The 23,942-nt window shown below is 39.8% G+C and overlaps 1 protein-coding gene across 4 annotated transcripts; it reads left to right on the forward strand.

Moving 5' to 3' along the window:
- Positions 1 to 318: 318 nt before the first annotated feature.
- Positions 319 to 23,902, forward strand: lonp2 (lon peptidase 2, peroxisomal). 4 transcript variants are annotated; one of them, XM_077596983.1, is made up of 24 exons: positions 319 to 370; positions 673 to 892; positions 2,978 to 3,113; positions 3,306 to 3,419; positions 4,146 to 4,277; positions 4,414 to 4,536; positions 5,835 to 5,998; positions 6,489 to 6,583; positions 12,612 to 12,730; positions 12,812 to 12,951; positions 14,150 to 14,291; positions 14,618 to 14,768; positions 16,036 to 16,162; positions 16,277 to 16,413; positions 17,142 to 17,239; positions 18,008 to 18,215; positions 19,032 to 19,222; positions 19,717 to 20,000; positions 20,083 to 22,226; positions 22,409 to 22,509; positions 23,156 to 23,231; positions 23,310 to 23,392; positions 23,502 to 23,630; positions 23,773 to 23,902. In XM_077596983.1, the coding sequence occupies exons 1-18, from the start codon at positions 340 to 342 to the stop codon at positions 19,945 to 19,947; spliced, it is 2,559 nt and encodes an 852-aa protein (XP_077453109.1). In that variant the 5' UTR covers positions 319 to 339; the 3' UTR covers positions 19,948 to 20,000; positions 20,083 to 22,226; positions 22,409 to 22,509; positions 23,156 to 23,231; positions 23,310 to 23,392; positions 23,502 to 23,630; positions 23,773 to 23,902. The 4 variants fall into 4 exon arrangements, with proteins under 4 accessions (XP_077453109.1, XP_077453107.1, XP_077453110.1 ...); XM_077596981.1 differs by having other exon boundaries at positions 23,502 to 23,608; XM_077596984.1 differs by lacking the exon at positions 23,502 to 23,630.
- The last annotated feature ends 40 nt before the right edge of the window (positions 23,903 to 23,942 follow it).

A 23,942-nucleotide genomic window follows, 5' to 3' on the forward strand; every position in this document is an offset into this window, starting at 1 on the left:
TGCACTTGTTTTTTTTAAATATTGACGTGCAATGAAACATGAAAAATACAAGGATTACTGTAATGTTTATATAACTTTTTTTAAATAAAGAAAATAGCTAGTCTAGTAACATAGATAAACTGGATAAATTACTTGATTATTAATAGAAGACAAAAGTGAGATCAGATTTTTCTCCTATATAGACATATGATCAGGTAAATGTTCACTTGTAAAACAAACTTTAAAATATGTCATTTACCGGTAAACAAAACAAGATCAGATATTTAAAACGAGATACGTAGTTTTTTAAAATATATTTATACAAATTTTGTCCCTTACGACCTGCCGTTGTCAACTCGGATGGCTACAGGAAGTGAAGATCTTGTTTATGGTTGGAAACAAACAAATAATTTTATTTGAAAAAGTTTTTTGCAAAATCCCGCCGCATGTCATTTAATTTTTTTAAAGGAATTGAACTATTAGAAATTACGCCGTTTACTTTTTACTTAAAAATACGTTGCTCGTCCATGACCATTTTACTCTGAAAATAGGAAGGAAAAAAAACGTGATTTGACAATCAACGACCGAAAGTTCTGACGGTCAGCGTGAATGTTTACGAAATAGCGACTGTTTGTTGTTGATCAGCTCGCAACAACACAAGCGTCCTCGTTCAAAAAAAAATGTCCTCGTTAGGCGGAATTAAGATGCCGAGCCGCCTCCCGCTGCTCTTGACCCACGAAGGGGTTCTCCTCCCGGGCTCGACCGTCCGCTTCAGCGTGGATACTCCTCGGAACATGCACCTGGTCAAGCACCGTCTTCTCAAAGGGACTTCGCTTCAAAGTACCATCATTGGAGTGATTCCTAACACCAAAGACCCCAGCAAGGAGGCCGATGAGATCCCTACTTTGCACAAGTAAAGCTACTAAAACAAAATTATTGTTTTATTGAGGTAAACGTGAACTGATTTTGAGTCGCACACAAGTATGGACTTTAATCAGGACGCTCTTCCCACCAGCAGTGCACTAGTCAATTATTCATTCGTTTTCTCTACCGTTTGCCCTCATAATTGTTTTTGTGTGTGTGTAAATCGTGGCTTTTTCTTTGAGCTCATTTTCTGCTATTGACAGCGATAGATCTCATCTCTCATTTTCTGAACTGCTTTATCCTCATTAAGGTCGCGGGGGGTGCTGGAGCCAATCCCAGCTGTCTCCGAGCCAGAGGCGGGGGACACCCTGAATCGGTGGCCAGCCGATCGCGGGGCACAAGGAGACAGACAACCATGCACTCACAACCGCACCTAGGGGCAATTTAGTGTCCAATCAGCCTACCATGCATGTTTTTGGAATGTAGGAGGAAACCCACGCAAGCCCGGGGTGAACATGCAAACTCCGCACAGATGGACATGACCTAGATTTGAACCCAGGACCCCAGAGCTCTGAGGCCGACCCGCTAACTACTTGCACCATGTCAAATATATTTGAAGTGCCATAGCTCATTCAATCGCTATCAGCCGTTACAAATGATTTGGACGGCTACTGCTGTCAGTGGCTGCCAATGTTATTTTCTGAAATAAAATCAAAGCTGATAGAACCGTAGGAAGGGTGTTGACTTATGTTGATGACTTATTTATTGATTATTTATTTGTGCACTTCATGGTGGTGAAACTTTAAATTTCATTATACTTGTATAATGCCAATAAAGGCATTCAATCAGTGGCGGTCCGTGAATTTCCTAGCGACGCCTTCAGCTGACAGAATCAATCCAACCCTCAAAAACTATTTTATGGCTATAAAAACATCAATAATAACCTCATACAATTGAAATATTATTTAGGAATATAGCCATATTTTACTCACCAAAAATCCTTTTTAACTGTACACAATATCCATCCTCCTTTCTTTCCTCCTCCTTTTCTATCGCCATCGAAGCTAATGCTGAAAGTCGAGCCTATCCTGTCGTATTTCTGGCAAACGTTTTTATTCGATTTAGTGCTGAAAATGTTCGTTCCCGGTTGTGACAGGCTTGCTTGCTTTGGAGTTGTCTGACCTTTCTTAATGATCTCCAGCTTTTTTTTCTTGAAAAGTCCGTCTTGAAAATGGCTTTGACAGTAAATGTGCAAACAAATCAATTTCTTCTCCTCCTTCAACCAATGCGGGTTGACAAAACCGCTATTAAATCAACACAACAATATATTTGCTTGTGCAGCTCGCTCCAGATACAGTTTGGTAGCTCTGGCTAGTCCACTCTATCACTAGCCAAACATGGTTGGTGAAAGCGATGACGTATCCCTACGCCTGCGAGAAGGCAATGACGTATCCCTACGCCTGCGAGAAGGCCTTGGTGTCACCAAATCGAATTTAGGAATATAGCCATATTATCAACAAATAATGGCTGAAATGTACATTGGTTAAATGCTTCAATATGAAAACACATCTGGAAGCAATGCAACCAGGGGGAAAGCAATGAATGGAAGCTAACAGACAATTTGGAATTATTTAATAAGTATTCATGGACAAAATATAATTAACAACAGTCTGTGATTCAGATATTTCTTAGGCCAGCAGAGAAGGCCTTGAAGGCCCTGACGGCACACCACTGCATTCAATTGATCTGTTTTGACGTTGAGGATATATTCTCAGATTTTTCTTAATCCTATTTAAATGTAACTATCGTTTACGTGAAATTGGTATTTTAAAAAAGAATGTAGAAAAGATCAAATTCTGATTATTTTCATTTCATTTCAATGGAAAAACGATCACGCCGTGCCCTACAATTGGCCGACACCTGGTGCCCATAGTTAGCTGGGATATGCTCCAGCACCACCTGCGACCCTTGTGAGGATAAGCGATTCAGAAAATGAATGAATGATCGACATTCAAAGGAGCAACACTACAAAAGAACATTTTTAAATGATTCAAGTTGTAAAGCTAATCAATAGATGAATCGAATGTTTACATAAATTGACAGTATACATACTGTAATGTTTCTCTTTGTGCAGGATTGGTACGGCTGGAATCGCAGTGCAGGTTGTGGGCAGTAACTGGCCAAAGCCACATTATACTCTTCTCATCACTGGGTTGTGCCGCTTCAGCGTGTCAAGCCTGCTGACGGAACGCCCTTTTATTCTGGCAGAGGTGAAACCAACATGATTCTCAACTTTCTCCAATGTCATATCTGTCTGTGTCTTTGTCAAATGCAAAGTACAAACAAAACAGTCCTGAGCAACTTGGTGTTCGATGACAGCTAAAGAAAAAAAAAGTGGGCGTTTAAATCTGTTAGGAATGAGAGGATGAGTTAGTTATCTTAGTCCTATTTAAATAATGCAGGTGGAGCAGTTGGATAAACTGGAGCATTACACCAACTTGACACCCGAGGGTGTCGAAGCAGAAGACGGAGAGCTGCAGGAGTTGTCCCAACAATTTTACCAGACGGCTCTACAGGTGCGCCTTTTCTTAAGACATTGATTTAACGTCCAATTTATTTTATTTGTCATACTCTCAAGAGTTCGTGTCGAGTTGTACTTTAATCGTAATGTGGTCTGTGCTGAACGTTGACGTTGGAAACTAAACCTTATCCTTGGAAAGCCTTTGTGTCCTTTTTGCACATTTTCCTTCAAAAGGGTGTCCCCTGCTAACCTTTTAATTAATTGGCTGGGATAGGCTCTTGCAAACCCTAAAAAATGGCACTTCTTTATTCTCGTGCTCAGATTTTTAGCACCTCAAAGATCTTCTGTCGTGTTTATTATCCCCAGGCTCAAGTTTACTTTAAAAGCTGTTCATTTTACTCATTCATCTCGACTTTTTTTCTTTATTCCTTCCTCACTTTGTTAAGACGAGACAAATAATGCTCAAAGCCGTTTTTATCTAACCGCTGCCTTTGATATGTTTCCTAGAAAAACACAGCAGAGAAAGCCAAAGACATCACATTTCAAAACACACAAACACCATCACATATTCCTGTAATCTGTAAAAGAATTGCCACATTTAGACCAGATGCCTTATCCAGTCTCCAACATGTTTTATATTTCTGGCTTCCACATGTTTAAACATAGATAGCACAAGAAATACAACTTTAAGTCAATACTGTTGTTAATGGCTTTGTGCTACTAAACCCGGTTTACCTGTGTTAGTAATTTTATCCATTTGTCTTCTTGCATGTGTGTGTAGTTGTTAGGTATGCTGGATGTTTCTGTTCCAGTAGTGGCCAAATTTAGGCGTCTCTTGGACAGCCTTCCCAAGGAAACTCTTCCAGATGTCGTCGCCTCCATGATTCGCACCTCAAACAAGGAAAAATTACAGGTCAGGTGTCTCCTGTATTAGAGTTAGAAGTTAATTGCTAAATGGAAGCATTTCCATGTTCTACAGCACATTATCTCAAGGTTTAAAAGGCGCCAGTAGCGTGCTAACTTGTTCACCACTGAACTTTATCATAAAGGTCCTGGATGCTGTGGCCTTGGAGGAGCGTTTTAAGACTACATTGCCCATGCTCACCAGACAGATAGAAGGACTTAAACTGCTTCAGAAAACCAGGAAAATGATGCCAGACCCGGAAAAGAAGGTAACAAGCATATCAAGTACTTCAGTTTAACAGTGTTTTTTATTTTTTATGTTTTTATTAAGGCTGGACAAGTTAACATTCATGAACAATTACTGTAGTTTTCAGACTATAAATTGCACTTATAAGAGGAGGATAAATTATATATAACTCGCATTTTGGGAGGTCATTTTATTTTTAATTTTATCGAAAACCTACCAAAAAACATACAGTGAAACAATGTTTCCAAACAATGTGGAATGGTCAGGTGTGCTGTGGGAAATTGCAAAAAGTCTTACAATGTAATATTCAGAGAGATAAATGAATATGGATATAGCGAGATTAAAATTTAACTATTACAAGGTTATATTCAAAATATGATGAACGTTAAATTATAGATTATAATATTACAAGATTCAAATTGTGAAACAGTCATTCTGTTGCTTATTTTTTTGTTTGGTTTCTAGGGCATCAAGTTTTGGTGACGTAAAGTCTGTGTGAGCACAACATTTTTTGGCGTAATATTAGGAGATTGAAGTCATATTTGGAGAAACGTCATAAAATGATGCGATTAAAAACATGACATGACTTATTTTTTGCATCACTCGAACTGGAAGTTGTTCAGGATCCACAGACATCGACTTTTGGTGACATTAGCGAAGTCAGTGTGAAAAATTACATTTTGGAATAATGTTGGAGGTTTATGTGATTCCTGCTGATAAAACTTTGATGAGAATGACTATTGTTAATATAGGCGACATAGTTTAAAATAAAAAGATTTTCAGATGGTGGTGTCCCTTGGGATTTTTTCAATGCAAAAAGTGTGCTGCAGCTCAAAAAAGGTTGGGAAACACTGCAGTGAAGTAACAATAGTCAAATTTAGAACAACATGCTAAAGAGACATCTGTAACATTTTTAAGATAACTATAGCCTAAAAAAAACAACATTACAGGCTCTCAGGGGTCAGATAGAAAAATATAAAATAAATTGCACTTGAGTATCAGTCGCCGGCCAAACTATGAAAAAAGTGTGACTGATAGTGTGGAAAATAAGGTAGCTATTTTAACTATACATTGTGTTAAGTTTCAGTTAATAAAGACTATTTCCTTAATATGACAGTAGATTAAAAGTGCTGAATACTACTTTTGAGTTATTTAATCTCACAATGAATTATTTTTGTACTTCATTTTTTTTACCAAATGTGATTTATTGCATAAATCTCATGATTAATTGCAATTATTCTCACACGATCTATCATGATTAAGATTACTGTATTGCCCGCCCCTATTTATTGAACAACAATTGTGTACTTGTCATGCCAGGTGCTATCCGTACGCGAAGGTGGAGGTTTTCCCGGCCGGCATTTCAATCTGAACGTGGAAGAGGAGGATGACGATGGAGATGATACAGGCTCCTTGGAGAGGAAGGTTCATGCGGCTAAAATGCCAGACGCACCTCTGAGGGTTTGCTTAAAAGAGCTCAAAAGGTGAATCTGTCATCACAGCAAGATTCATTTCAACATATTCACAGCCATTCAACTAAATTATTCAAGTATTAATAGTGGTTGAAGTTATTTTCTCAAACTTTTGACTCACACACTCTTTCTTCTCTATTTTCCCGTCAAACTGTTTGGGTATTTTGTGTTTTAGAATTGCCCATGTGCCAGGAATTATAGTAGTGAGAAATCATCTGTGCCCCTTGAACTGCATCGATATACATCTCAGAATCTTTGATGCTTTTTCTGTGGTACTTTTGTGTTGCTTTCACCCAAATCACTGCTTAATTGATTCAATGCTGACCTTAAACAAAACATTCTTAAAGAAACATGAACTAATCTATATAGGGCATTTGACATATTTTCATCACTGAGACTGCAACTAATGAAATACTTAAAACCTATTTATCAATGCCTTAGTCCGAACCCTGGTTACGGATCTGTTGGTTACCAAATATTTCCAATGTTCAACTTTTTATAGATTGAAGAAGATGCCACAGTCCATGCCCGAATATGCCCTCACTCGAAACTACTTGGACTTAATGGTCGAGCTTCCCTGGAGCAAAAGCACCAAAGGTAAAGCCTTAAATTTTTACATGTAGAGATTGCTCCTATATACAAGATTTTCAGGTTACAAAACCCTTGCTGTTCCAATATAAGAAAATAAGACCCAGGTTACGAAATTCCCCAAAACGTAAATACATTTCCCATATCCGTTATCTTATTTTGTAACTATTGCGGTAACATTGTGTCCTGCTTGACAATTACCCTATACTCTGCTAGCTTCCCATTGGCTGTCATTTTTGAAGGGTTTAGTTGGTTTAGGTTTTTATTTAGGACTGTGGAACAAATGAGAGAATTTACATATAAAATAATGCACTATTTACGGAAAATCGAATTTACGAAACAAGTTTTGGAACCAATTAATTTTGTAATTAGAGTTATCACTGTATATTTTTATTATATAGTTGATTAATTGTGGCAGCCCCAATTGGAATAAATAATAATGCTGTGAATGAAAAGCATGATGATGTGGCCCATGTCAAAAATGGGTTTAACACCTCTGTTGTAAATCAAATTAGGAAGCGTATGGAGGCCAGAGATCTGCTGATTTTGGAAGTTCACACAGTAAAGTCATTTAACCTGACGCTTGACCTTCACAGCTTGAATCCTTTGCCTCTTTGTTTTACGTTAACATGCGGTATGTGTTCTGGCAGCCTATTGAGTCGCACGAGATTCCACGATACAAGGCAAAAAAGTTTGTCTACTCTTAACTTAGAGTTCATTGTGGGATGCTGAGTCTAGGTCAGAAAAACATGATGCGAGATTGTCTTATTAAAGACAAACTTTTCTCAAGGTAAAAAAAAAAAATATTTTTAAAAACATTTAACAGCTCTTTGGAAGAAGATAGAAGTTGCTAACTGTGAATTTGGATAGTGTTACTAGTGCATAGCAGTGCTGGTGCTCGTATGTCTGTGACCATATGAAGGTAGCGATTGTGAGAAATCACATGGGATACACATGGGAGTAGATCTCGTTGCATGACTTCATAAAACACAATCACAGTATTTCGAATAAGTGATCCTGGAATATAGTTGAGTTAAATGTTCAAAGGGACTGGTCTGCCCTGGGGAAATGTTCTTGACATATATTCAATAGGTGAAAATCACTGTTCAAAAGCTTAGTTAGACCATGAAGCTCCTATCATTTGAAGTGTTCTGACCTTTCACCTCAGCTTGCTGACATTTGTCCCCCACAAGAGAGCAACAGATGTCTTATACATCAGTGGAAACAAATGAAAAGGATAGCAGTCAAAATTGTTGATTCCGAACACCAAGGTTTTCAAGAGTAATAGGTGTCATCAGGACTGTTATTACTTGTTCTATTCTGGAATAGGTCACTTCAAGTAGAAAAATAAATGCGCCTGCATTTCTCGATGTACCACAGTAGTAGTTAAGAAATCAAGAATGGAAGCGGGATTTGTCCTCTTAATTACTTTAAGCTTGTGCGGTTTCTTTTAATTCAAATTCTTTGACGGCGATAGACATCCAATCCATTTTTTGACTATGAGGGATGGCAGTGAGTGACCTCTTACTGGGAATGATCGGTAATATTGCTAATTGCTAATATTGGTAATACGACAATTTTGAGGACTAGAACCCATGGCCAATTCATCGTCAACCAGCCTGGAGTCGAACGATTTGTTTCATGATTTCATTTGGGGAATTTATTTCTATTTTTTTTTGTTGACTCGCATAAAAACAAAAACAAAACGGAAATGGGGTTGTTTCCCGTTGAGAAATGAGAAGAAAACACGATTGGCCGAAGGTACATGGACCGTAGATGGTAGTGGTGTTGTTCTTGTACAGTTGTGGTCAAAAGTTTACATACACTTGTGAAGAACATAATGTCATTGGTCTCTTGAGTGTCCAGTTATTTCTACAACTCTGATTTTTCTCTGATAGAGTGATTGGAACAGATACTTATTTGTCACAAAAAAACATTCATGAAGTTTGGTTCTTATATGACTTTATTATGGGTGAACAGAAAAAGTGATCAAATCTGCTGGGTCAAAAATATACATACAGCAGCGCTAATATTTGGTAACATGTCCCTTGCCCATTTTCACTTCAATTAGGCGCTTTTGGTAGCCATCCACAAGCTTCTGGCTAGCTTCGGGTTGAATCTTTGACCACTCCTCTTGACAGAATTGGTGCAGTTCAGTTAAATTTGATGGCTTTCTGCCATGGACTTGTTTCTTCAGCATTGTTCACAAGTTCTCAATGGGGTTTAAGTCAGGACTTTGGGAAGGCCATTCGAAAACCTTAATTCTAGCCTGATTTAGCCATTCCATTACCACTTTTGATGTGTGTTTGGGTCATTGTCCTGTTGGAACACCCAACTGCGCCCAAGACTGTCAGGAGTGGCTCATTTGTCACTCCTAGCTTGCCGTCAGGTCAGAGCAGCTGCAGACAATCCTTGATTGCCTCCTGGTGTGGCCAAACAGCTCGATTTTTGTTTCGTCTGACCACAGAACTTTCCTCCAGAAGGTCTTATCTTTGTCCATGTGATCAGCAGCAAACTTCAGTCGAGCCTTAAGGTGCCGCTTTTGGAGCAAGGGCTTCCTTCTTGCACGGCAGCCTCTCAGTCCATGGAGATGCAAAACACGCTTGACTGTGGACACTGACACCTGCGTTCCAGCAGCTCCTAATTCTTGGCAGATCTGCTTTTTGGTGATTCTGGGTTGAATCTTCACCTTCCTGACCAATTTTCTCTCAGCGGCAGGTGATAGCTTGTGTTTTCTTCCTGATCGTGGCAGTGACAAAACAGTGCCATGCACTTTATACTTGCAAACAATTGTTTGCACTGTTGATCTTGGGACCTGCGGCTGCTTTGAAATGACTCCAAGTGACTTTCCTGACTTGTTCAAGTCAAGGATTCCCTTTTTCAGATCCATGCTGAGCTCCTTTGACTTTCCCATTGTAGTGTTTGTGGGAGTTTGCATCCAATGAGCCCTATTTAAATGGCCTCAGAGAAGTCACCAGCTGTAGTTACTCATAATCACTCACAAGAAGTTAAGAGGCCATGCTATGAAGCTCATTTCACTGACACAACTTTCTAAGTCACCAAAATTGCTAATTCGTGTTGCTGTATGTATATTTTTGATCCAGCAGATTTGATCCCTTTTTCTGTTAACCCAAGTGTATGTAAACTTTTGACCACAACTGTATGTTGTTTCCATCTGTCCTAAATACAAAACCGACAGACGTCCTGTGTCTCGTGAAAACCTATAAAATCATATCCTTATTTGACCAGACAGAGGGATCCCTATTACTTTGGAAGCAAAAAAACACACCTCTGGCTGCCTGTTCTGTCCACCAACTTGCTTTTAGATCAGTGGTTCCCAAACTGGGGGGCGTGCCCCCCTAGGGAGGCGTAAAGAGAATTCAAGGGGGGCGTGAAGTCATCTGCTAAAAAAATGTTTAAATAGATTATAAGAATAATAAAATCAAAGAACAAATATCTGCCATTAAATACATGCAAAATATGATTATAGCAGTCACTCCAACGGTCCAACCCGTTTTCTATTAACAGAGATCTGTTTTCCTGAACAATGCTAAGAAATAAATGCAATAAAATAAAATAAGTTCACATGAGCAAAAGGGGCGTGCGGGTCTACTGGAAGCAAGAAGGGGGGCGTCAGGTAAGATAGTTTGGGAACCACTGTTTTAGATGGTCCCGATGTTGTGTGTGGTGGCAAACAAATGTACTCTGGAAATGAAATTAATGAATTCCTGCATATTTTTTGGAATAGCGTGCTGCATTTTAATGGATCTTTCTACGCACCAAATTAAGCATGATGCTAAGATCCATGATGCATATATGCTTGTTTAAATATGCCAAGTTTACAAGTTTCAGCGTGAATTTTCACATTTTTATAAACTTAAAAAAATAATAATTAATAGCGAAAAATAAATCACAAAGTAGTCAATTTGCGATAAGTGAAGACGTGATAAGCGAGGAATTACTGCAGGGGTCCCCAAACTTTTTCTTGTGAGGGCCACATAACTTTTCCCTTCTCTGATGGGGGGCCGGTGTCAGTTTGTAACAGAAAAAGCCATGGAACATTAACTTTCTGTTGTGCCATGCACAATCTTCTCCCTTTGCTCTGAAGTTTATGCACGACACCACAACCGTCATTACAGAATCCGACGTCAACATTTTGCAGCACAGTGCTTGGTGGTGAATTTGGCAGTGGACTCGTAGCGGGGCGGTGAGACCCCTTTTTTCCAACTCCCGGTTCATGCGTCCCATTATTAGACCGCGAGTTTCGGCCACCATGCTAGGAGCCCCGTCAGTCGTGATGCTAGCTAGCTTTGACCAGTCCAGGTCCAACTTCTCCATGGTTTGGCACACTTTGTCAAAAATATCCTCTCCCGTTGTAGTCCCTTTGAGACTTTGGAGGGCTGCCAGATCCTCGCAAATCTCAAAGTTTGCGCTAACTCCACGAATAAAAATGAGCAGTTGCGCTGTGTCTTGCACGTCCGTGCTTTCATCCAGTGCTAATGAAAAAAAGGCAAATTATTTCGTCTTCTGCTGCAGCTGGGCATATACATTACTCCCAATTTCTTCAACGCGTCTGGTCATTGTACTCACCGACAGACTTACGGCATTAAATGCATCTTTCTTCTCGGGACACACCTCCTCCGCGACAGTATCCATACATTTCTTAACAAACTCTCCGTCAGTGAAAGGCTTACCGCTGCTTGCTATCAATTTAGCAACCCAAAAGCTGGCCCGAACGGATGCCTGGTTCTGCTGAGATAGTAGTCCACTTTTTCGCTTTGAGAGTTTGTCTGCTCGTATTTGGCCTTGCAATCTATTGTACTTGTCTTTGTGACGGGATTCATAGTGTCGGCAAAGATTGTATTCTTTGAATACCGCCACCGTCTCTTGACAAATGAGACAAACAGCCTTTTCTTTGCATTGAACAAAAAAATAATCGTTTGTCCACTCCAGGTTAAATATCCTGCATTCTGAATCAATTTTTCTCTCACCTAACTTTTTCGCCATTATTCCGTTCTCAAACAGGTTGCAGTTTTAATATGCTTGAATAGTCCGCGATGGTCCCAGGGCTCCGCCCTCACCTGCGATCGTCCAGATGTCTCGGTAACACTGCTCGTGCATGCAACGGTGGACGTGCCCGCATGCATCAAAGGGAAACACTCTTCCCGCGCGTGTCACCAAAGAAGCAATGCGAACCCCGCTTTACTGGGATGATTTGTGGGCTCAGCAGGGGTGCAATGAACCAAACACAAGATTAAAATGTCCTAGTCTTCAAGGCCAAATAGGAAAAAAAATCCGATAGCATCTCTGGTATTGTTCAGAGGGCCGGTCCAAATGTGCCAGCGGGCCGCATCCCAAAAAAAAAAAATATATATATATATATATTCAAAAAAAAAAAAAAAAAAAAAAAATAATTCCGATAGCGTCTCTGGTATTGTTCAGAGGGCCGGTCCAAATGTGCCGGCGGGCCGTATCCGGCCCGCGGGCCGTAGTTTGGTGACCCCTGGATTACTGTTATAGGTAATGGGTGTTTAATATCAATTTGCCTTTTTTACTAACAACATCAACACACTATGTGACCCAGCCTGGCAGTAAAATGAGTTAATATAATAATAACATTTGAATAAATGTCCACCGTAGTGGCTACTGTTACTGAAAGGGTTGGAAGAACAATATCTGTCATTCAGTACATCAAACAAATAAGCAAAAACATTCTTTACATAGTTATTGATTCATAGAAGTTGCTTTTTGGAGAATATTTTTTTCAGTTCTACTGTTATTGTTTTGGGTTTTTCCCCAAAGGAATTTGTTTTCTTTGAAAAAAGTAATTCACTGCCTGTGTACTGTTATTGTTTTGGGGTTTTCCCCAAATGAATTTGTTTTCTTTGAAAAAAGTAATTCCCCGCCAGTGACGGCGATAGACATACAATCCAGATCCATTTGAACTGGAAGATCTGGAATAGACATTTTTTTTCTGTCAGTGGCAATTGTAATTTTTCACCCATTACTTTTCCCATCCTTCCATGCACTCTCACAGACTGCTTGGACATCCGAGCTGCCCGGACCTTGTTGGATATTGATCACTACGCGATGGACAAGTTGAAGCGACGAGTGTTGGAGTACCTGGCTGTTAAACAGCTGAAACCTACACTGAAGGTTCTTACGGCTTCGTAGATGAATTCATACAAGAGGTCTGTTAGGCCACTAAACATTTCAAAACTTTGTATGTCTGGACAGGGTCCCATCTTGTGTTTTGTGGGACCACCTGGAGTCGGTAAGACCAGTGTGGGGCGCTCCATTGCCAAGTGTCTGGGCAGAGAGTTCCACCGCATTGCTCTCGGTGGTATTTGCGACCAGTCGGACATCCGAGGACACAGGTACAGTTGCCCTGGCTAATGTAACCGATTTCCTTTTAGATTTCTTTAAACTAGTGTTTTTTGTTGAATCAAATTCTGGTGAAAAATAGTCCACTGACTTTAAAGCACTCTTGAGCACAAAGCGTAGAAATGTGGGACGGAGCTCACAACTACATAGTCACTCTGGGTGCCTTCTCTCATGTCCTGCAAAGAAATTTGAGTATCAACTTGCAAAATGTGAAGTTAACTCATTGACGGCATTAGACGACCAATCATTTTCAACTGGGAGAGGCATTTGTTCATTGCCAGCCTGGATTGGATGTTTTTGGCCGTCAAGGACAGCCAATGAGCTTTGAAAAAATGGTCACTTCGGAGACTTTCACTGAAACGTTACAATTCTCTGCCAAGCCTCCTTGTTCAAATGAATTGGATGTATATTGTCGTTGATGGGAATTAACGAGTTAAAGATCAACTTTAACCTCAAAGTTTCATTTCCATTGAAAAGCAAACGTACTGTCAGCCTTTCCAGTTAAAACGGATTGACGTCCGTCGTCTTCAAATTAGTAAATTAGTGAAATATTTAAAAAAAAGTATATATATATATATATATATATATATATATATATATTTTTTTTTTACATAAACATTTAAATTAAATGATTTTTAGTTCCCCAAATGTGACATCCCATTGCTCCAAATTCAATGAGAAGGACAGGAAACTTGCGTCATGTATGTCAAGTAGTTAGTGTCTGCATGATTGGTATTGACACTGTGTGCACAAAGACATGCATGCGTGCGTGTTTGACCTTCGTGTCAGTACAAATACATTTAATCATATCAGTCTGTTCATTGTAATGAAGTTCACATGTTTTTATTAGGCTGTGTAGACCATTTGAAGTTGTTTAAAACTCAAAAAAATGAAGGGGAAAAATTGCACTAAATATCCAGATTGTCTTGATTCTTGTTGATCTGGTTTTGGTAATGAAAAATCTCCTCTCGGGGGCTAAGAAAGAAAGTTGTTGTTCATTATTATAAGAGAAACGGTCAAATAGTACTCCATGATGGCAAAAAAGTCTAGAAAGTGTGATTTGTGACTTGATTCATGATTGCAGCTTGGTTACATGTTGTATTTGAGGTTTTATGTGTGTCAAGTGAAAGCATCTCTCAGATTTCTTTGTTTCCTTGAGCATTTTTCTAAGATGGATAACTCTGCCTCCAGACGTACTTACGTAGGCAGCATGCCGGGCCGCATCATCAATGGTTTGAAGACGGTGGCCGTTAATAATCCGGTTTTTCTTCTGGACGAAGTGGACAAACTGGGGAAGAGTCTGCAAGGAGACCCGGCAGCTGCACTGCTAGAGGTCAGCTCTTCTCCTCACTCATCCCTCGCCCGTACCAGATTTGTTTCTGCAAATTAAATCCGTGGGCAGGAATAATAATACCCAGTTCTCATCCCCACTCGCCACAATAATCACTATCAGATGCGAAGCAAGCCTATCGCTGAAATTTCAGGACCTCTTCCACACCAAACAAAAGTGCAGACAGGGAGAACTGTTGCAATTTGAGCCTTTCAGCGCGAGAAGCTCTCTCCAAAGATTCTATGGAATGATTCATCTTATCTTGAAATCAGCAGTGTTCGATTTCCTTTTTGGCACACTTCAGCTGACGCTCGCCGTTGCTCTCTTAGGTGCTGGACCCGGAGCAGAACCACAGCTTCACGGACCATTATCTCAACGTGACCTTTGACCTCTCCCAAGTGCTCTTCATCGCTACGGCCAACACTACCGCTACCGTCCCCCCTGCCTTGCTGGACAGAATGGAGGTGTTACAGGTGCCCGGTAAGCACTTCGTTACACCATTAACTGATGTCGGCCCCGTCTTGGCAGCGGAAGCGGAACATATGTCCGGCACAGCAACAAAATGTAGTCAACGAAAACATTAAATGTGCATATCTCCGACATATGTCCAAATTTGTTCCGCCAGTTTTACATAATTACGCAGTTACTACCGTACGCACTGCTGAACATTTAATTTCCAAGCCAAAAATGGACAGATAATTGTCATCTAACACCAATGCACACTTGTCTCAATTCGACACATTCGGTTTTGATTATGCTGCACTTTGCAAACAAAGTGGGCGTTTCAGGAGTTTTTAATCCATCAACAAAAGTTGAAGTTGTTCCCTTCACGCGTTAAAGTTGAGCATTCAATTTAACAGACTATTTCACTAAGCTGGTAGCTCACGGTTGTCCAATTTAAGACCTGGGCCCAGATAAATTACGCATCGACTTTAAGGTTCTAACTAAAAGAAAAGTTATTCCAATTTCCTTAGTCCTCATTAAAAGATCCTAGTCTACAGAAATCAAAGTATCTAAAATGTTCTCCCCATTTTTAATCAGACAAAGAAATCTAAATTCACCTGAAAGGTGAACATGGCCTAAGATGGTGCTTAGTAAGAACAAGTCTGTTTTCTCCTAATCTTGGGAATAGAAGTGGGATCAACCAACGAACTTCCAGTTGAAATTTCTCAGAGATGAAACATCATATGTCAAATCCCCCATTTTTGACAAATGGGTCACTGTACAGTAATCCCTCGAATATCGCAGTTTCAACTTGCGCGGCTTCACTGCATCGCAGAATTTTTATTTATAAAAAATCTTATAATTTTATTTTATTTTTTTTAAGTTCATAAAATGTGAAAATCCATGCTGAAACCCGTAAGCGGAAGCCACTCCCATGTCTTCCGCTTGCTACTAGGACTCAGGACTGAAGGGAAAAAAAGGTAATTGTAATAGGGGTGATCCCACTTTGCGGTTTTTCATTTATCGCGGCCATGTCTCGTCTACATTAACCACGATATTTGAAGGATTACTGTAACTCATTTTGGGTACAGATGTAATCCTGACATCCAGCTAATGCCATTACTATACTGATGCATTTTTGAGAACATACACATGTTTCCTTTAATGCAAAGTGCCTAGAACTCACTGGAATGTCAATTAATCGCTATTTTTTATTTTTTATGTTAAGCAATGATGAGTACTTAAGAATGTTGTTTACATTCCCCCCCCCCCAAAAAAATCACTCCATCTCCAAATGATACAGGCTACACACAGGAGGAGAAGGTGGAAATAAGTCATCGTCACCTCATCCCTCACCAACTTGAGCAGCACGGACTATCATCTCAACAATTACACATACCACCAGACACTACCAAGGATATTATAAACAGGTGCTGTATTACATGCCAGCGGCTTTTTAACCTTTAGATCTGACATCGGATGAGTTCAACTATATTTATTTACCCTATGTTGTCTAAATGCTGCTTGTACATCCATTCTGACAGGTACACGCGCGAAGCTGGCGTTCGCTCGCTGGAGAGAAAAATTGGAGCCGTTTGCCGAGCTGTTGCTGTGAAAATTGCCGAAGGCCAAACGGATTCCAAGACTGAGGAAGTTACTGACCGTCTCACACAGCAGGGAGGTGAGATCTGTTGATTTGATACAAGAAAGCATACAAAGGTCGCTTGCGCAAGTTAAAAAATAAATAAAAAAATTAAAAAAACAAGACTGAGAAAGGTCTCACTGGATGGATTGGACATCTTATCGAACTTAGCTTCTTTTTTTCTCCAATCTGTTGGAGTTGGGATCACATCCAGCATGTCTTTTCTTTTTGCCTCTTTTGCTAGTCACTTGTCTCCGTGCTGACAGATGGAATTTGGAGTTTTTCTCCCCGCTAATTTAAAGCAAGTGCCTTCACATGTTAAGAATTGAATGATTTTGAAAAAAAACCATTTTCACCTCCAAAGGTTTATACTGGGTTATTGCATTTTCCATCTGAGCTGTAGTTTGGTAACAAGAGAATACCAGCATCAGTAAAGTATTGTTTTTATTGTTGGATAACCAATTTCACAGCTCCTGAGATTCCCAATGGGAAGAGCAATAGAACAGTTTGTCCTGCCAGTCAAATGATGGCTACGTAACCAAGAGCACACACATTTAGTTAGACAACTAAGAAACACAACCATTATGTGAGCCGTCAATCACAGCGGTCACTCGATGATAACCTTCTCAAATGAAATAAATTTGATGTTTACAACTGCCAATGGCAGTGAACAAGTTGAGGTCTACAAGAAAAAAAAATGCTAACTTATATATGTACGTATATGCGATCACTGTAATGACCCTTACGAACTCTTTTTTGCTGAGCAGAGAATGCAGTCCCCCTGGCGTCCCCTCCAGTGATGCCGATCGTGATTGACAACCGGGCCCTGAAAGACATACTTGGAGCGCCCCCCTTCGACCTGGAGGTAAGTGGCAGGCAGTGCACACGCGGATCACTACAAAACATGCGATCTGGGATCATTGATGTAGGAGACATTAAGCAAACAATAAAAAAAATATATATATAATATATATATATATATATATATATATATATATATATATATATATATATATATATATATATATATATATATAATGAAAAATAGCCTTACTATTTATGGTCTTTTTTACCAAATAAAACCCTTACTATACATGGTCTTTCTTTAAAGAAAAAAAGCCTCATGTTTTTTTTTACTTAATATACATGGTATTTTTTAAGGGAAAAAGCCATACTATACATTGTCATTTTTTAACAAATAGAAGCCTTGCTCTCATTGGTCTACCTTTTTTTAATGAAAATAGCCTTACTATACTAGGGCTTTAAAAAAAAGCGTTATTATAAATTGTCAAAATTTAAACATATAAGATCATATAACTGTCATAAATATTACTATATTAATGAAAATAGCTTAGTTATATGGTCTTTTCTTTAAGAAAAAAAGCCTTACTATACATGGTATCTTATTTTTTAATGATAAATAGTGATCTACTTTTTTTATAGGAAAACCACCCTTGTTATACATGGTCTTTTAAATAAATAAATAAAAGGTGGTGTGCTCGCTCATGAGCGCTCATTGCCGTGCGTCTTTCAGCCTTTCCATCTGCTGCCCATCGTGTGTTGATTTCTTCTTTTGTCGCGGTTTCAGCCTTTTCTTCTCTCACATTTGAATCTAGACGTGTATGTGCGACAGGTGTCCGAGCGCCTAACTCTACCCGGCGTGGCTCTGGGTCTGGCCTGGACCCCTCTGGGTGGCGAGATCATGTTTGTGGAGGCCAGCCGAACGGAGGGCGAGGGTCAGCTGACTCTTACCGGTCAGCTGGGCGACGTCATGAAAGAATCAGCGCATCTGGCCATCAGCTGGCTCAGAGCTAACTCCAAACGCTACCAGCTCACCAACAGTGAGTCCGCCGATGCATGCATTTTGAATTCAAACTGCACTGTTTAAAGCACATGTGTCAAAGTGGCGGCCCGGGGGCCAAATCTGGCCCGCCGCATCATTTTGTGTGGCCCGGGAAAGTAAATCATGAGTGCCGACTTTCTGTTTTAGGATCAAATTAAAATGAAGAGTATAGCTGTATATTAAATTTCCTGATTTTCCCCCTTTTAAATCAATAATTGTAAATTTTTAATCATTTTTTTCTGTGTTTTTAGTTCAAAAATACTTTTGTAAAATCTAAAAAATATATATAAAAAAGCTAAAATAAACATTGTTTTAGATCAATGAAAAACTGAATAATCAGGGCTTTTAATCCAGTTCTTTTAATCCATTTATAATAAAAAAATCTAAATATTATATCTAAAATGGTCCGGCCCACATGAAATCGAGTTGAGGTTAAAGCGGCCCGCGAACCAACCCGAGTCTGACACCCCTGGTTTAAAGGGACGGAGACAAAGAACTCGTTTTGATAAATTGAAAAGAATACAGAGTTTTGTTTTTTTCCAATGTGTATCAGTAGAGAAAAACGTCTATTTCCAGGAAGTGAGCGACGAATGTTCGTTACATCTCAGATAAATAATTATCAATAATTGTTGTACTTGAGGTCATTGTTTTCAGGATCCATTCCTCATGAATAGTATCGTATTTTAAACTTTATTTTCTCCATTATCGGAGTCGAAGAAAGTCGCCTTTTGAGTACCCGAATACTTTGAGCAACCATTTTTCACATGAATTTTTACTCTGTATTTTATGTTCTTTTAAAATTATGTTGAAACAGTGTCGGGGGGTCCGGATCCTTTAGAAGGAACAGACATCCATCTTCATTTTCCCGCTGGAGCAGTAACCAAGGACGGCCCCTCTGCCGGTGTTACTATAGTTACATGCTTGACTTCGCTGTTCAGTGGGCGACCGGTCCGATCGGATGTTGCCATGACCGGCGAAATCACTCTGAGGGGCCTGGTTCTTCCAGTGAGTGCTAATTATCATTTTTATTCATTTTTCAGGACTGAGTAGCTGCTTTTGACAAAGATATCCATTTGAACTGATTGCTCCCTCAGTTAAAATGGATTCAAACTCCATCCCAGTTTTTATTTGGCACCGGTAGAAATGCAGTAGGACAGATATTTCTTTTATTCTACTTTTTGAATCTTTTTTATTTCATAATTAAAAATACATTGTTGATAATGTCATACTGTGCAATCAATCTGGATTTTTGCTCTTGTTTATGTCACTCGAATATGCAACCTATTAATTCCAATTGGAGTCAAAGTATTAAAATCATTTTACACACCCAACATTTTTTTAAAGGGTGACAGTTATCAACTTTACCGATGAGGTGTACTTTATTTTTTTTTGTCATTCTACAATTTGGAAAACAAGAAAAAGATTTACGGGGAAAACTGTTTTTAGGGGGGCAGACTTTGTGCTTTGATTTTATCCGTTATGATTACGGTCCCCATCAGGTGGGCGGTATCAAAGACAAGGTCCTGGCGGCACACCGGGCGGGAGTCAAACGCGTCGTCGTCCCCCGACGCAACGAGAAGGACCTGGAGGAGCTTCCCGCAAACGTGCGGGACGACCTGGACTTTGTGGCGGCCGCCGACCTGGACCAGGTGCTGAACGCCGCCTTCGACGGAGGCTTCCCCGGGACGGACGGAGTGCGCCGAGACGCTCGGCTCAGCAGCAAGCTGTGACACGGACAGCTGGTCAAGGAAAGCGTCTTTCTGTATCCGCTGTTCTGTTCTAGGTTTGTTACTCAATTGTCACATAGTACATAAAATCCGGTGTTTGACGTCTAATAGACTTGATTCTGATCCTCTGTTTAACAGTGCGGCAGGATTTGAAGTTGGCCCTCGCATCCTTTGATTTTTCTGAAAGTGGCCCTTGGAGACAAAAGTTTGGAGACCCTTGACTTAACGGAAGTCTGGAATTTTTGACATTAACTTGACTTAGAGGAACCAGTTTGAAATGAGGAGAATAGCTGGATGATTTCTTTGGGAGATTTGGAATTTGAATTATGCCATTAAGCATCAGTGGTGACTCAGAGATCTTTCAAAGCAGTTTGGTCAGATGATGTGAGGGTAGTCAGTTGGTTTTGTAACTTTTTGTCCAGTTAAGAGGCAACTAATGCTATTTTCTATTATTTAATCAACTTCATTTGGCAATCAAACATTATATTGAGCTGACATTGACGTTAAGACGCAACATTTTTACGAGAGCGAGAATTGCCAAAAGTTACGATGAATGACCTTCAAAACAATTGTCCATTGCTATACATAAATTGACTTTAGTTTTATTGTACTGTGTGTTGTGATTGACAGGTGATGTGTCCTTGGGTGTTCCCCTATTACGACAGCCATCAATTGTCCCGGACTACGTTTTCCATTAGAAATGTTTTTAAAAAAAGCCCTTTGGAGTTTCCAACACATGCTTGTGCTTACCATTTGTTGATCTATAGGATTGTGCTAAAAGCACGTCACGTGTTTCTGGGTAGATCCTTTATGGTTTGAACTGTTGAACTGAGAAAATATACATATCGGGAATTCTGAAGTCTGCATTCATTCTCATTCATATTTTTTTCCCCACCCACCCACGTCATACCACAGCGGTCGGGATCACAAAAGTGTCAGGCGCCTTTTTGGAGTGTAAATCAGCTAGGTGCAAAGTAACACCACTTGGATCACTTGCTGCATGCATTCTTGTCTTCAGTCCACAAAATATTTACACAGTCAAAAGGTCCATTTTTTTTAAAGTTCATACAGTAGCAAGGGAAAGAAACTCCTTTTTTTTCCTCGACTGGCCGTTAAAAATATCGCAAAAAAATCCACGACTGACGGAGACTGTAGTCCATAGATTTGCTAAAGTGCTTTACAAGACATGTAAATCTGCAAAACACAATTGAGAATTGGAATCACAAATAAAATGACACATAAAAGTCACATTAAATCATTAAAGCAGGAAAGAGAAATAAGTCATATGACTTTGAACGACAAGGGCCGTTATGAATAATGCACAGTAATAAACAATATCGGTTATGAACTTATGACCCCGATTCCCACCTCAACCGAAGCATCTTTTGACCGTAAAGTTGAAAGCAGAAAGCTTTGCTTTATATCAGCCACCCTGAAAAAAACCCAAAACACTGCACTAACTCATCCCTCTTCCACAGTACAATAAAGGCTATGGCATATTCCACAAAAAAATGCATGCATAAAACACCTCTGGGCCATGTATAAATAAAGTCCACTTTATCCTGTGATAAAACCCCAGAGGTTAACCTCTCGAGAATACTCAAAGCTTTATCAAAGCACATTTTCCACTCGTGCTAGAAGAATGGTTTCATTGATATACAGCATCCATATAATGTAAAGAAAGACAGCTTTCATCTTTTTAGCCCAAGACAAGTTTCCAGTGCAAGATACTGGGACACGTGCCCGCCCGGCACATCTGCCTCACCACCAAGGAATGCTACTCGAGACTCTCGGCTCACAGCCTCCTGCACGTATGTCCTATTTACACAATTGTAGAATTATATGATTATGCATAGACTGTGACTGAAGAATGCTCTATATCATGCGTTTACTGTCATTGGAAAAGTATCAAATATGTGCTGCCAGTACTTGATTATTTTCACATTTGAATTCCGGTCACTAATTTGCTCACCGCGGAGTTAAAGTATGCAATAGACTATAGGCTGCGTGTGTAAAGTACAGTACACAGCTTGAGATTCACACAATGTGGTTGCACATTGAAAAAGTGACACACGGGTTTTAAATGCAGATTTCCTGTTAAAGCCATTTCCAAGACGGGCTTTTTTAATAGGCGTCACCGAGGTCAGAGTTCAAATAGCCTTCAAAATGGCGGATGAGCCAGGAGCTAGCTCCGGAGTGGACTGCATGCAGAGTAGGTCAGAAGTGACCAGTTACTGAAGAAAAACTTGACAAAGCTCTCGCAGGACAGTGCAGCGAATTCGGTACGTTGTCATTTGGGGATTTCGAAGCCCCAGTTCTCATTTTAAGAGTGCTTTATGACGGTAGCATGCTTCGATTGCGTGATGTGGCCAAACGTGGATGCAGACCGAAAAATGTTTGCAAACAAATTGGCTGCATTGCGTTACCTACAGCTCTTAATGTGTCATTCCATTGTGTGTTTCAGTTCCTCAACAAACACCGATTGCTGGGAAACATCAAGAATGGGGCCATAACAGCCAAAAAGGAGCAGCTTGTCGACGCCATAACGAGCTTTTTGTCAGCAACGTGAGTCTTTTTTTAAAATAGTAGTTTCTATTTACTCTATCCGTGTAATCATTAAATATCAGCGTTCAGTATTCACGGCTTTGCCAAAGTAGCTTGTTTTCATTATGATACATTCCAAATTTGAATGAAAACACTAACTGGCTTGGTGTTGATTTTTTTTAATGGCAAAAACATGTGTGGATAACTCACACCCACATAAATGCCATCAGTGGAGGTGTAAGGAATAAACCATACACTTTTATAGAATATAGACCTTTTCCATTCACTTTCTTAAAGACCTCAGAGCTTGGACCTTTTCATTTTTTGTTTTAAATGCGTTTGAGACAGTCAACAATAGCGCAGGGGTCATTTTTCATTTGAGTTTAAACATATGATAAAATAACAATTTTCCCTCATTATAGGTCTCCCAACTGGTCCTCGGGGGTTGCTGTGGGTGCAGGTTTTGGTTCCATCAGATCCAACATAAACAATTTAACCAATGGGGTTTCTACTGAAAAAAGAATCACCTGAGTGCAATCCAGTGATTGCACTTTTAGGACACCAGATTGGAATGAAAACCTGCACCCTCTGGCCCATTCTGGAATAGTTTGGGGACCACTGGTCAAAATGGTTAAATAAGCAATTGTATAATCATGCTGTTTTGTAGGTTTAAAGCCACGGACACGGTGGAAGAGGTGACAGCTTTCAAAATCGACGAGAAGACCCAAGAAGTCAAGGCAAAGGTTGTGGATGATGTAGGACCCGAGTGTTTCGGGTAATGTGTACTAAACTTACTCATTTTGTATCTTGCTTCTCTTCAGTGTCCAACCAAGTTGACCAGACAACCTTCCCCCAAGAGGGTGACATTGGCGGACCGCAGTTTTTGACACCAACATCCCCTCAGGTACTTGTCATTATAGAGCAGGGGTCCCCAATTCTGGTCCTCAGGGTTCCTATCCAGTATGCTTTCCACATCTGAATCAAATGATCAATATCCTGATTATTTGATTTAGGTGTGATGGAGGACATGGAAAACCAACTGGACAGGGACCCTCAAGGACTGCAGTTGGAGATCCATCTTATAAAGACTTTAAGTCTCCGTCTTTGCAGTGGACAAAAAGTACACCAGGCCATTGTGCAAAGTCATCAGAGGAGTTTTTAATATTTCTATTTTTTTCCCTCCTGGGGCTTTAATATTGTCTGCCTTCTTTTGCAGTGGGATTAAGGCCTTTCTGGTGTTGGTAAAACCTAACTTGTGTTTTTTATGTTGACCTTTTTTTCCAGAATTCCATCCAGTGCCAAGAAGAGATTCTTTGTCCATGGACTACAACCTCATCTTTAAATGCTAGATGGCTAATGTGATGCTATCTTGATAACCCCTTATTTGTGGAAAAATAAAAAATTTTGAAATGTACACATGTATTTTTCTTCATAACCAGCAAAAACCATGATAT

This window comes from Stigmatopora argus, chromosome 3, assembly GCF_051989625.1.
Source record: "Stigmatopora argus isolate UIUO_Sarg chromosome 3, RoL_Sarg_1.0, whole genome shotgun sequence".
Classification (NCBI taxonomy): domain Eukaryota; kingdom Metazoa; phylum Chordata; class Actinopteri; order Syngnathiformes; family Syngnathidae; genus Stigmatopora; species Stigmatopora argus.

What these genes read in the sequence shown, in the direction of transcription:
- lonp2 (XM_077596983.1), top strand. Translation starts at nt 340, where the DNA reads ATGGCTACAGGAAGTGAAGATCTTGTTTATG. An exon ending in TCGGACATCCGAGGACACAG is followed by an intron (nt 12,952 to 14,149) that starts GTACAGTTGCCC and finishes CTCTGCCTCCAG; the next exon opens with ACGTACTTACGTAGGCAGCA. An exon ending in CGGCAGCTGCACTGCTAGAG is followed by an intron (nt 14,292 to 14,617) that starts GTCAGCTCTTCT and finishes TTGCTCTCTTAG; the next exon opens with GTGCTGGACCCGGAGCAGAA.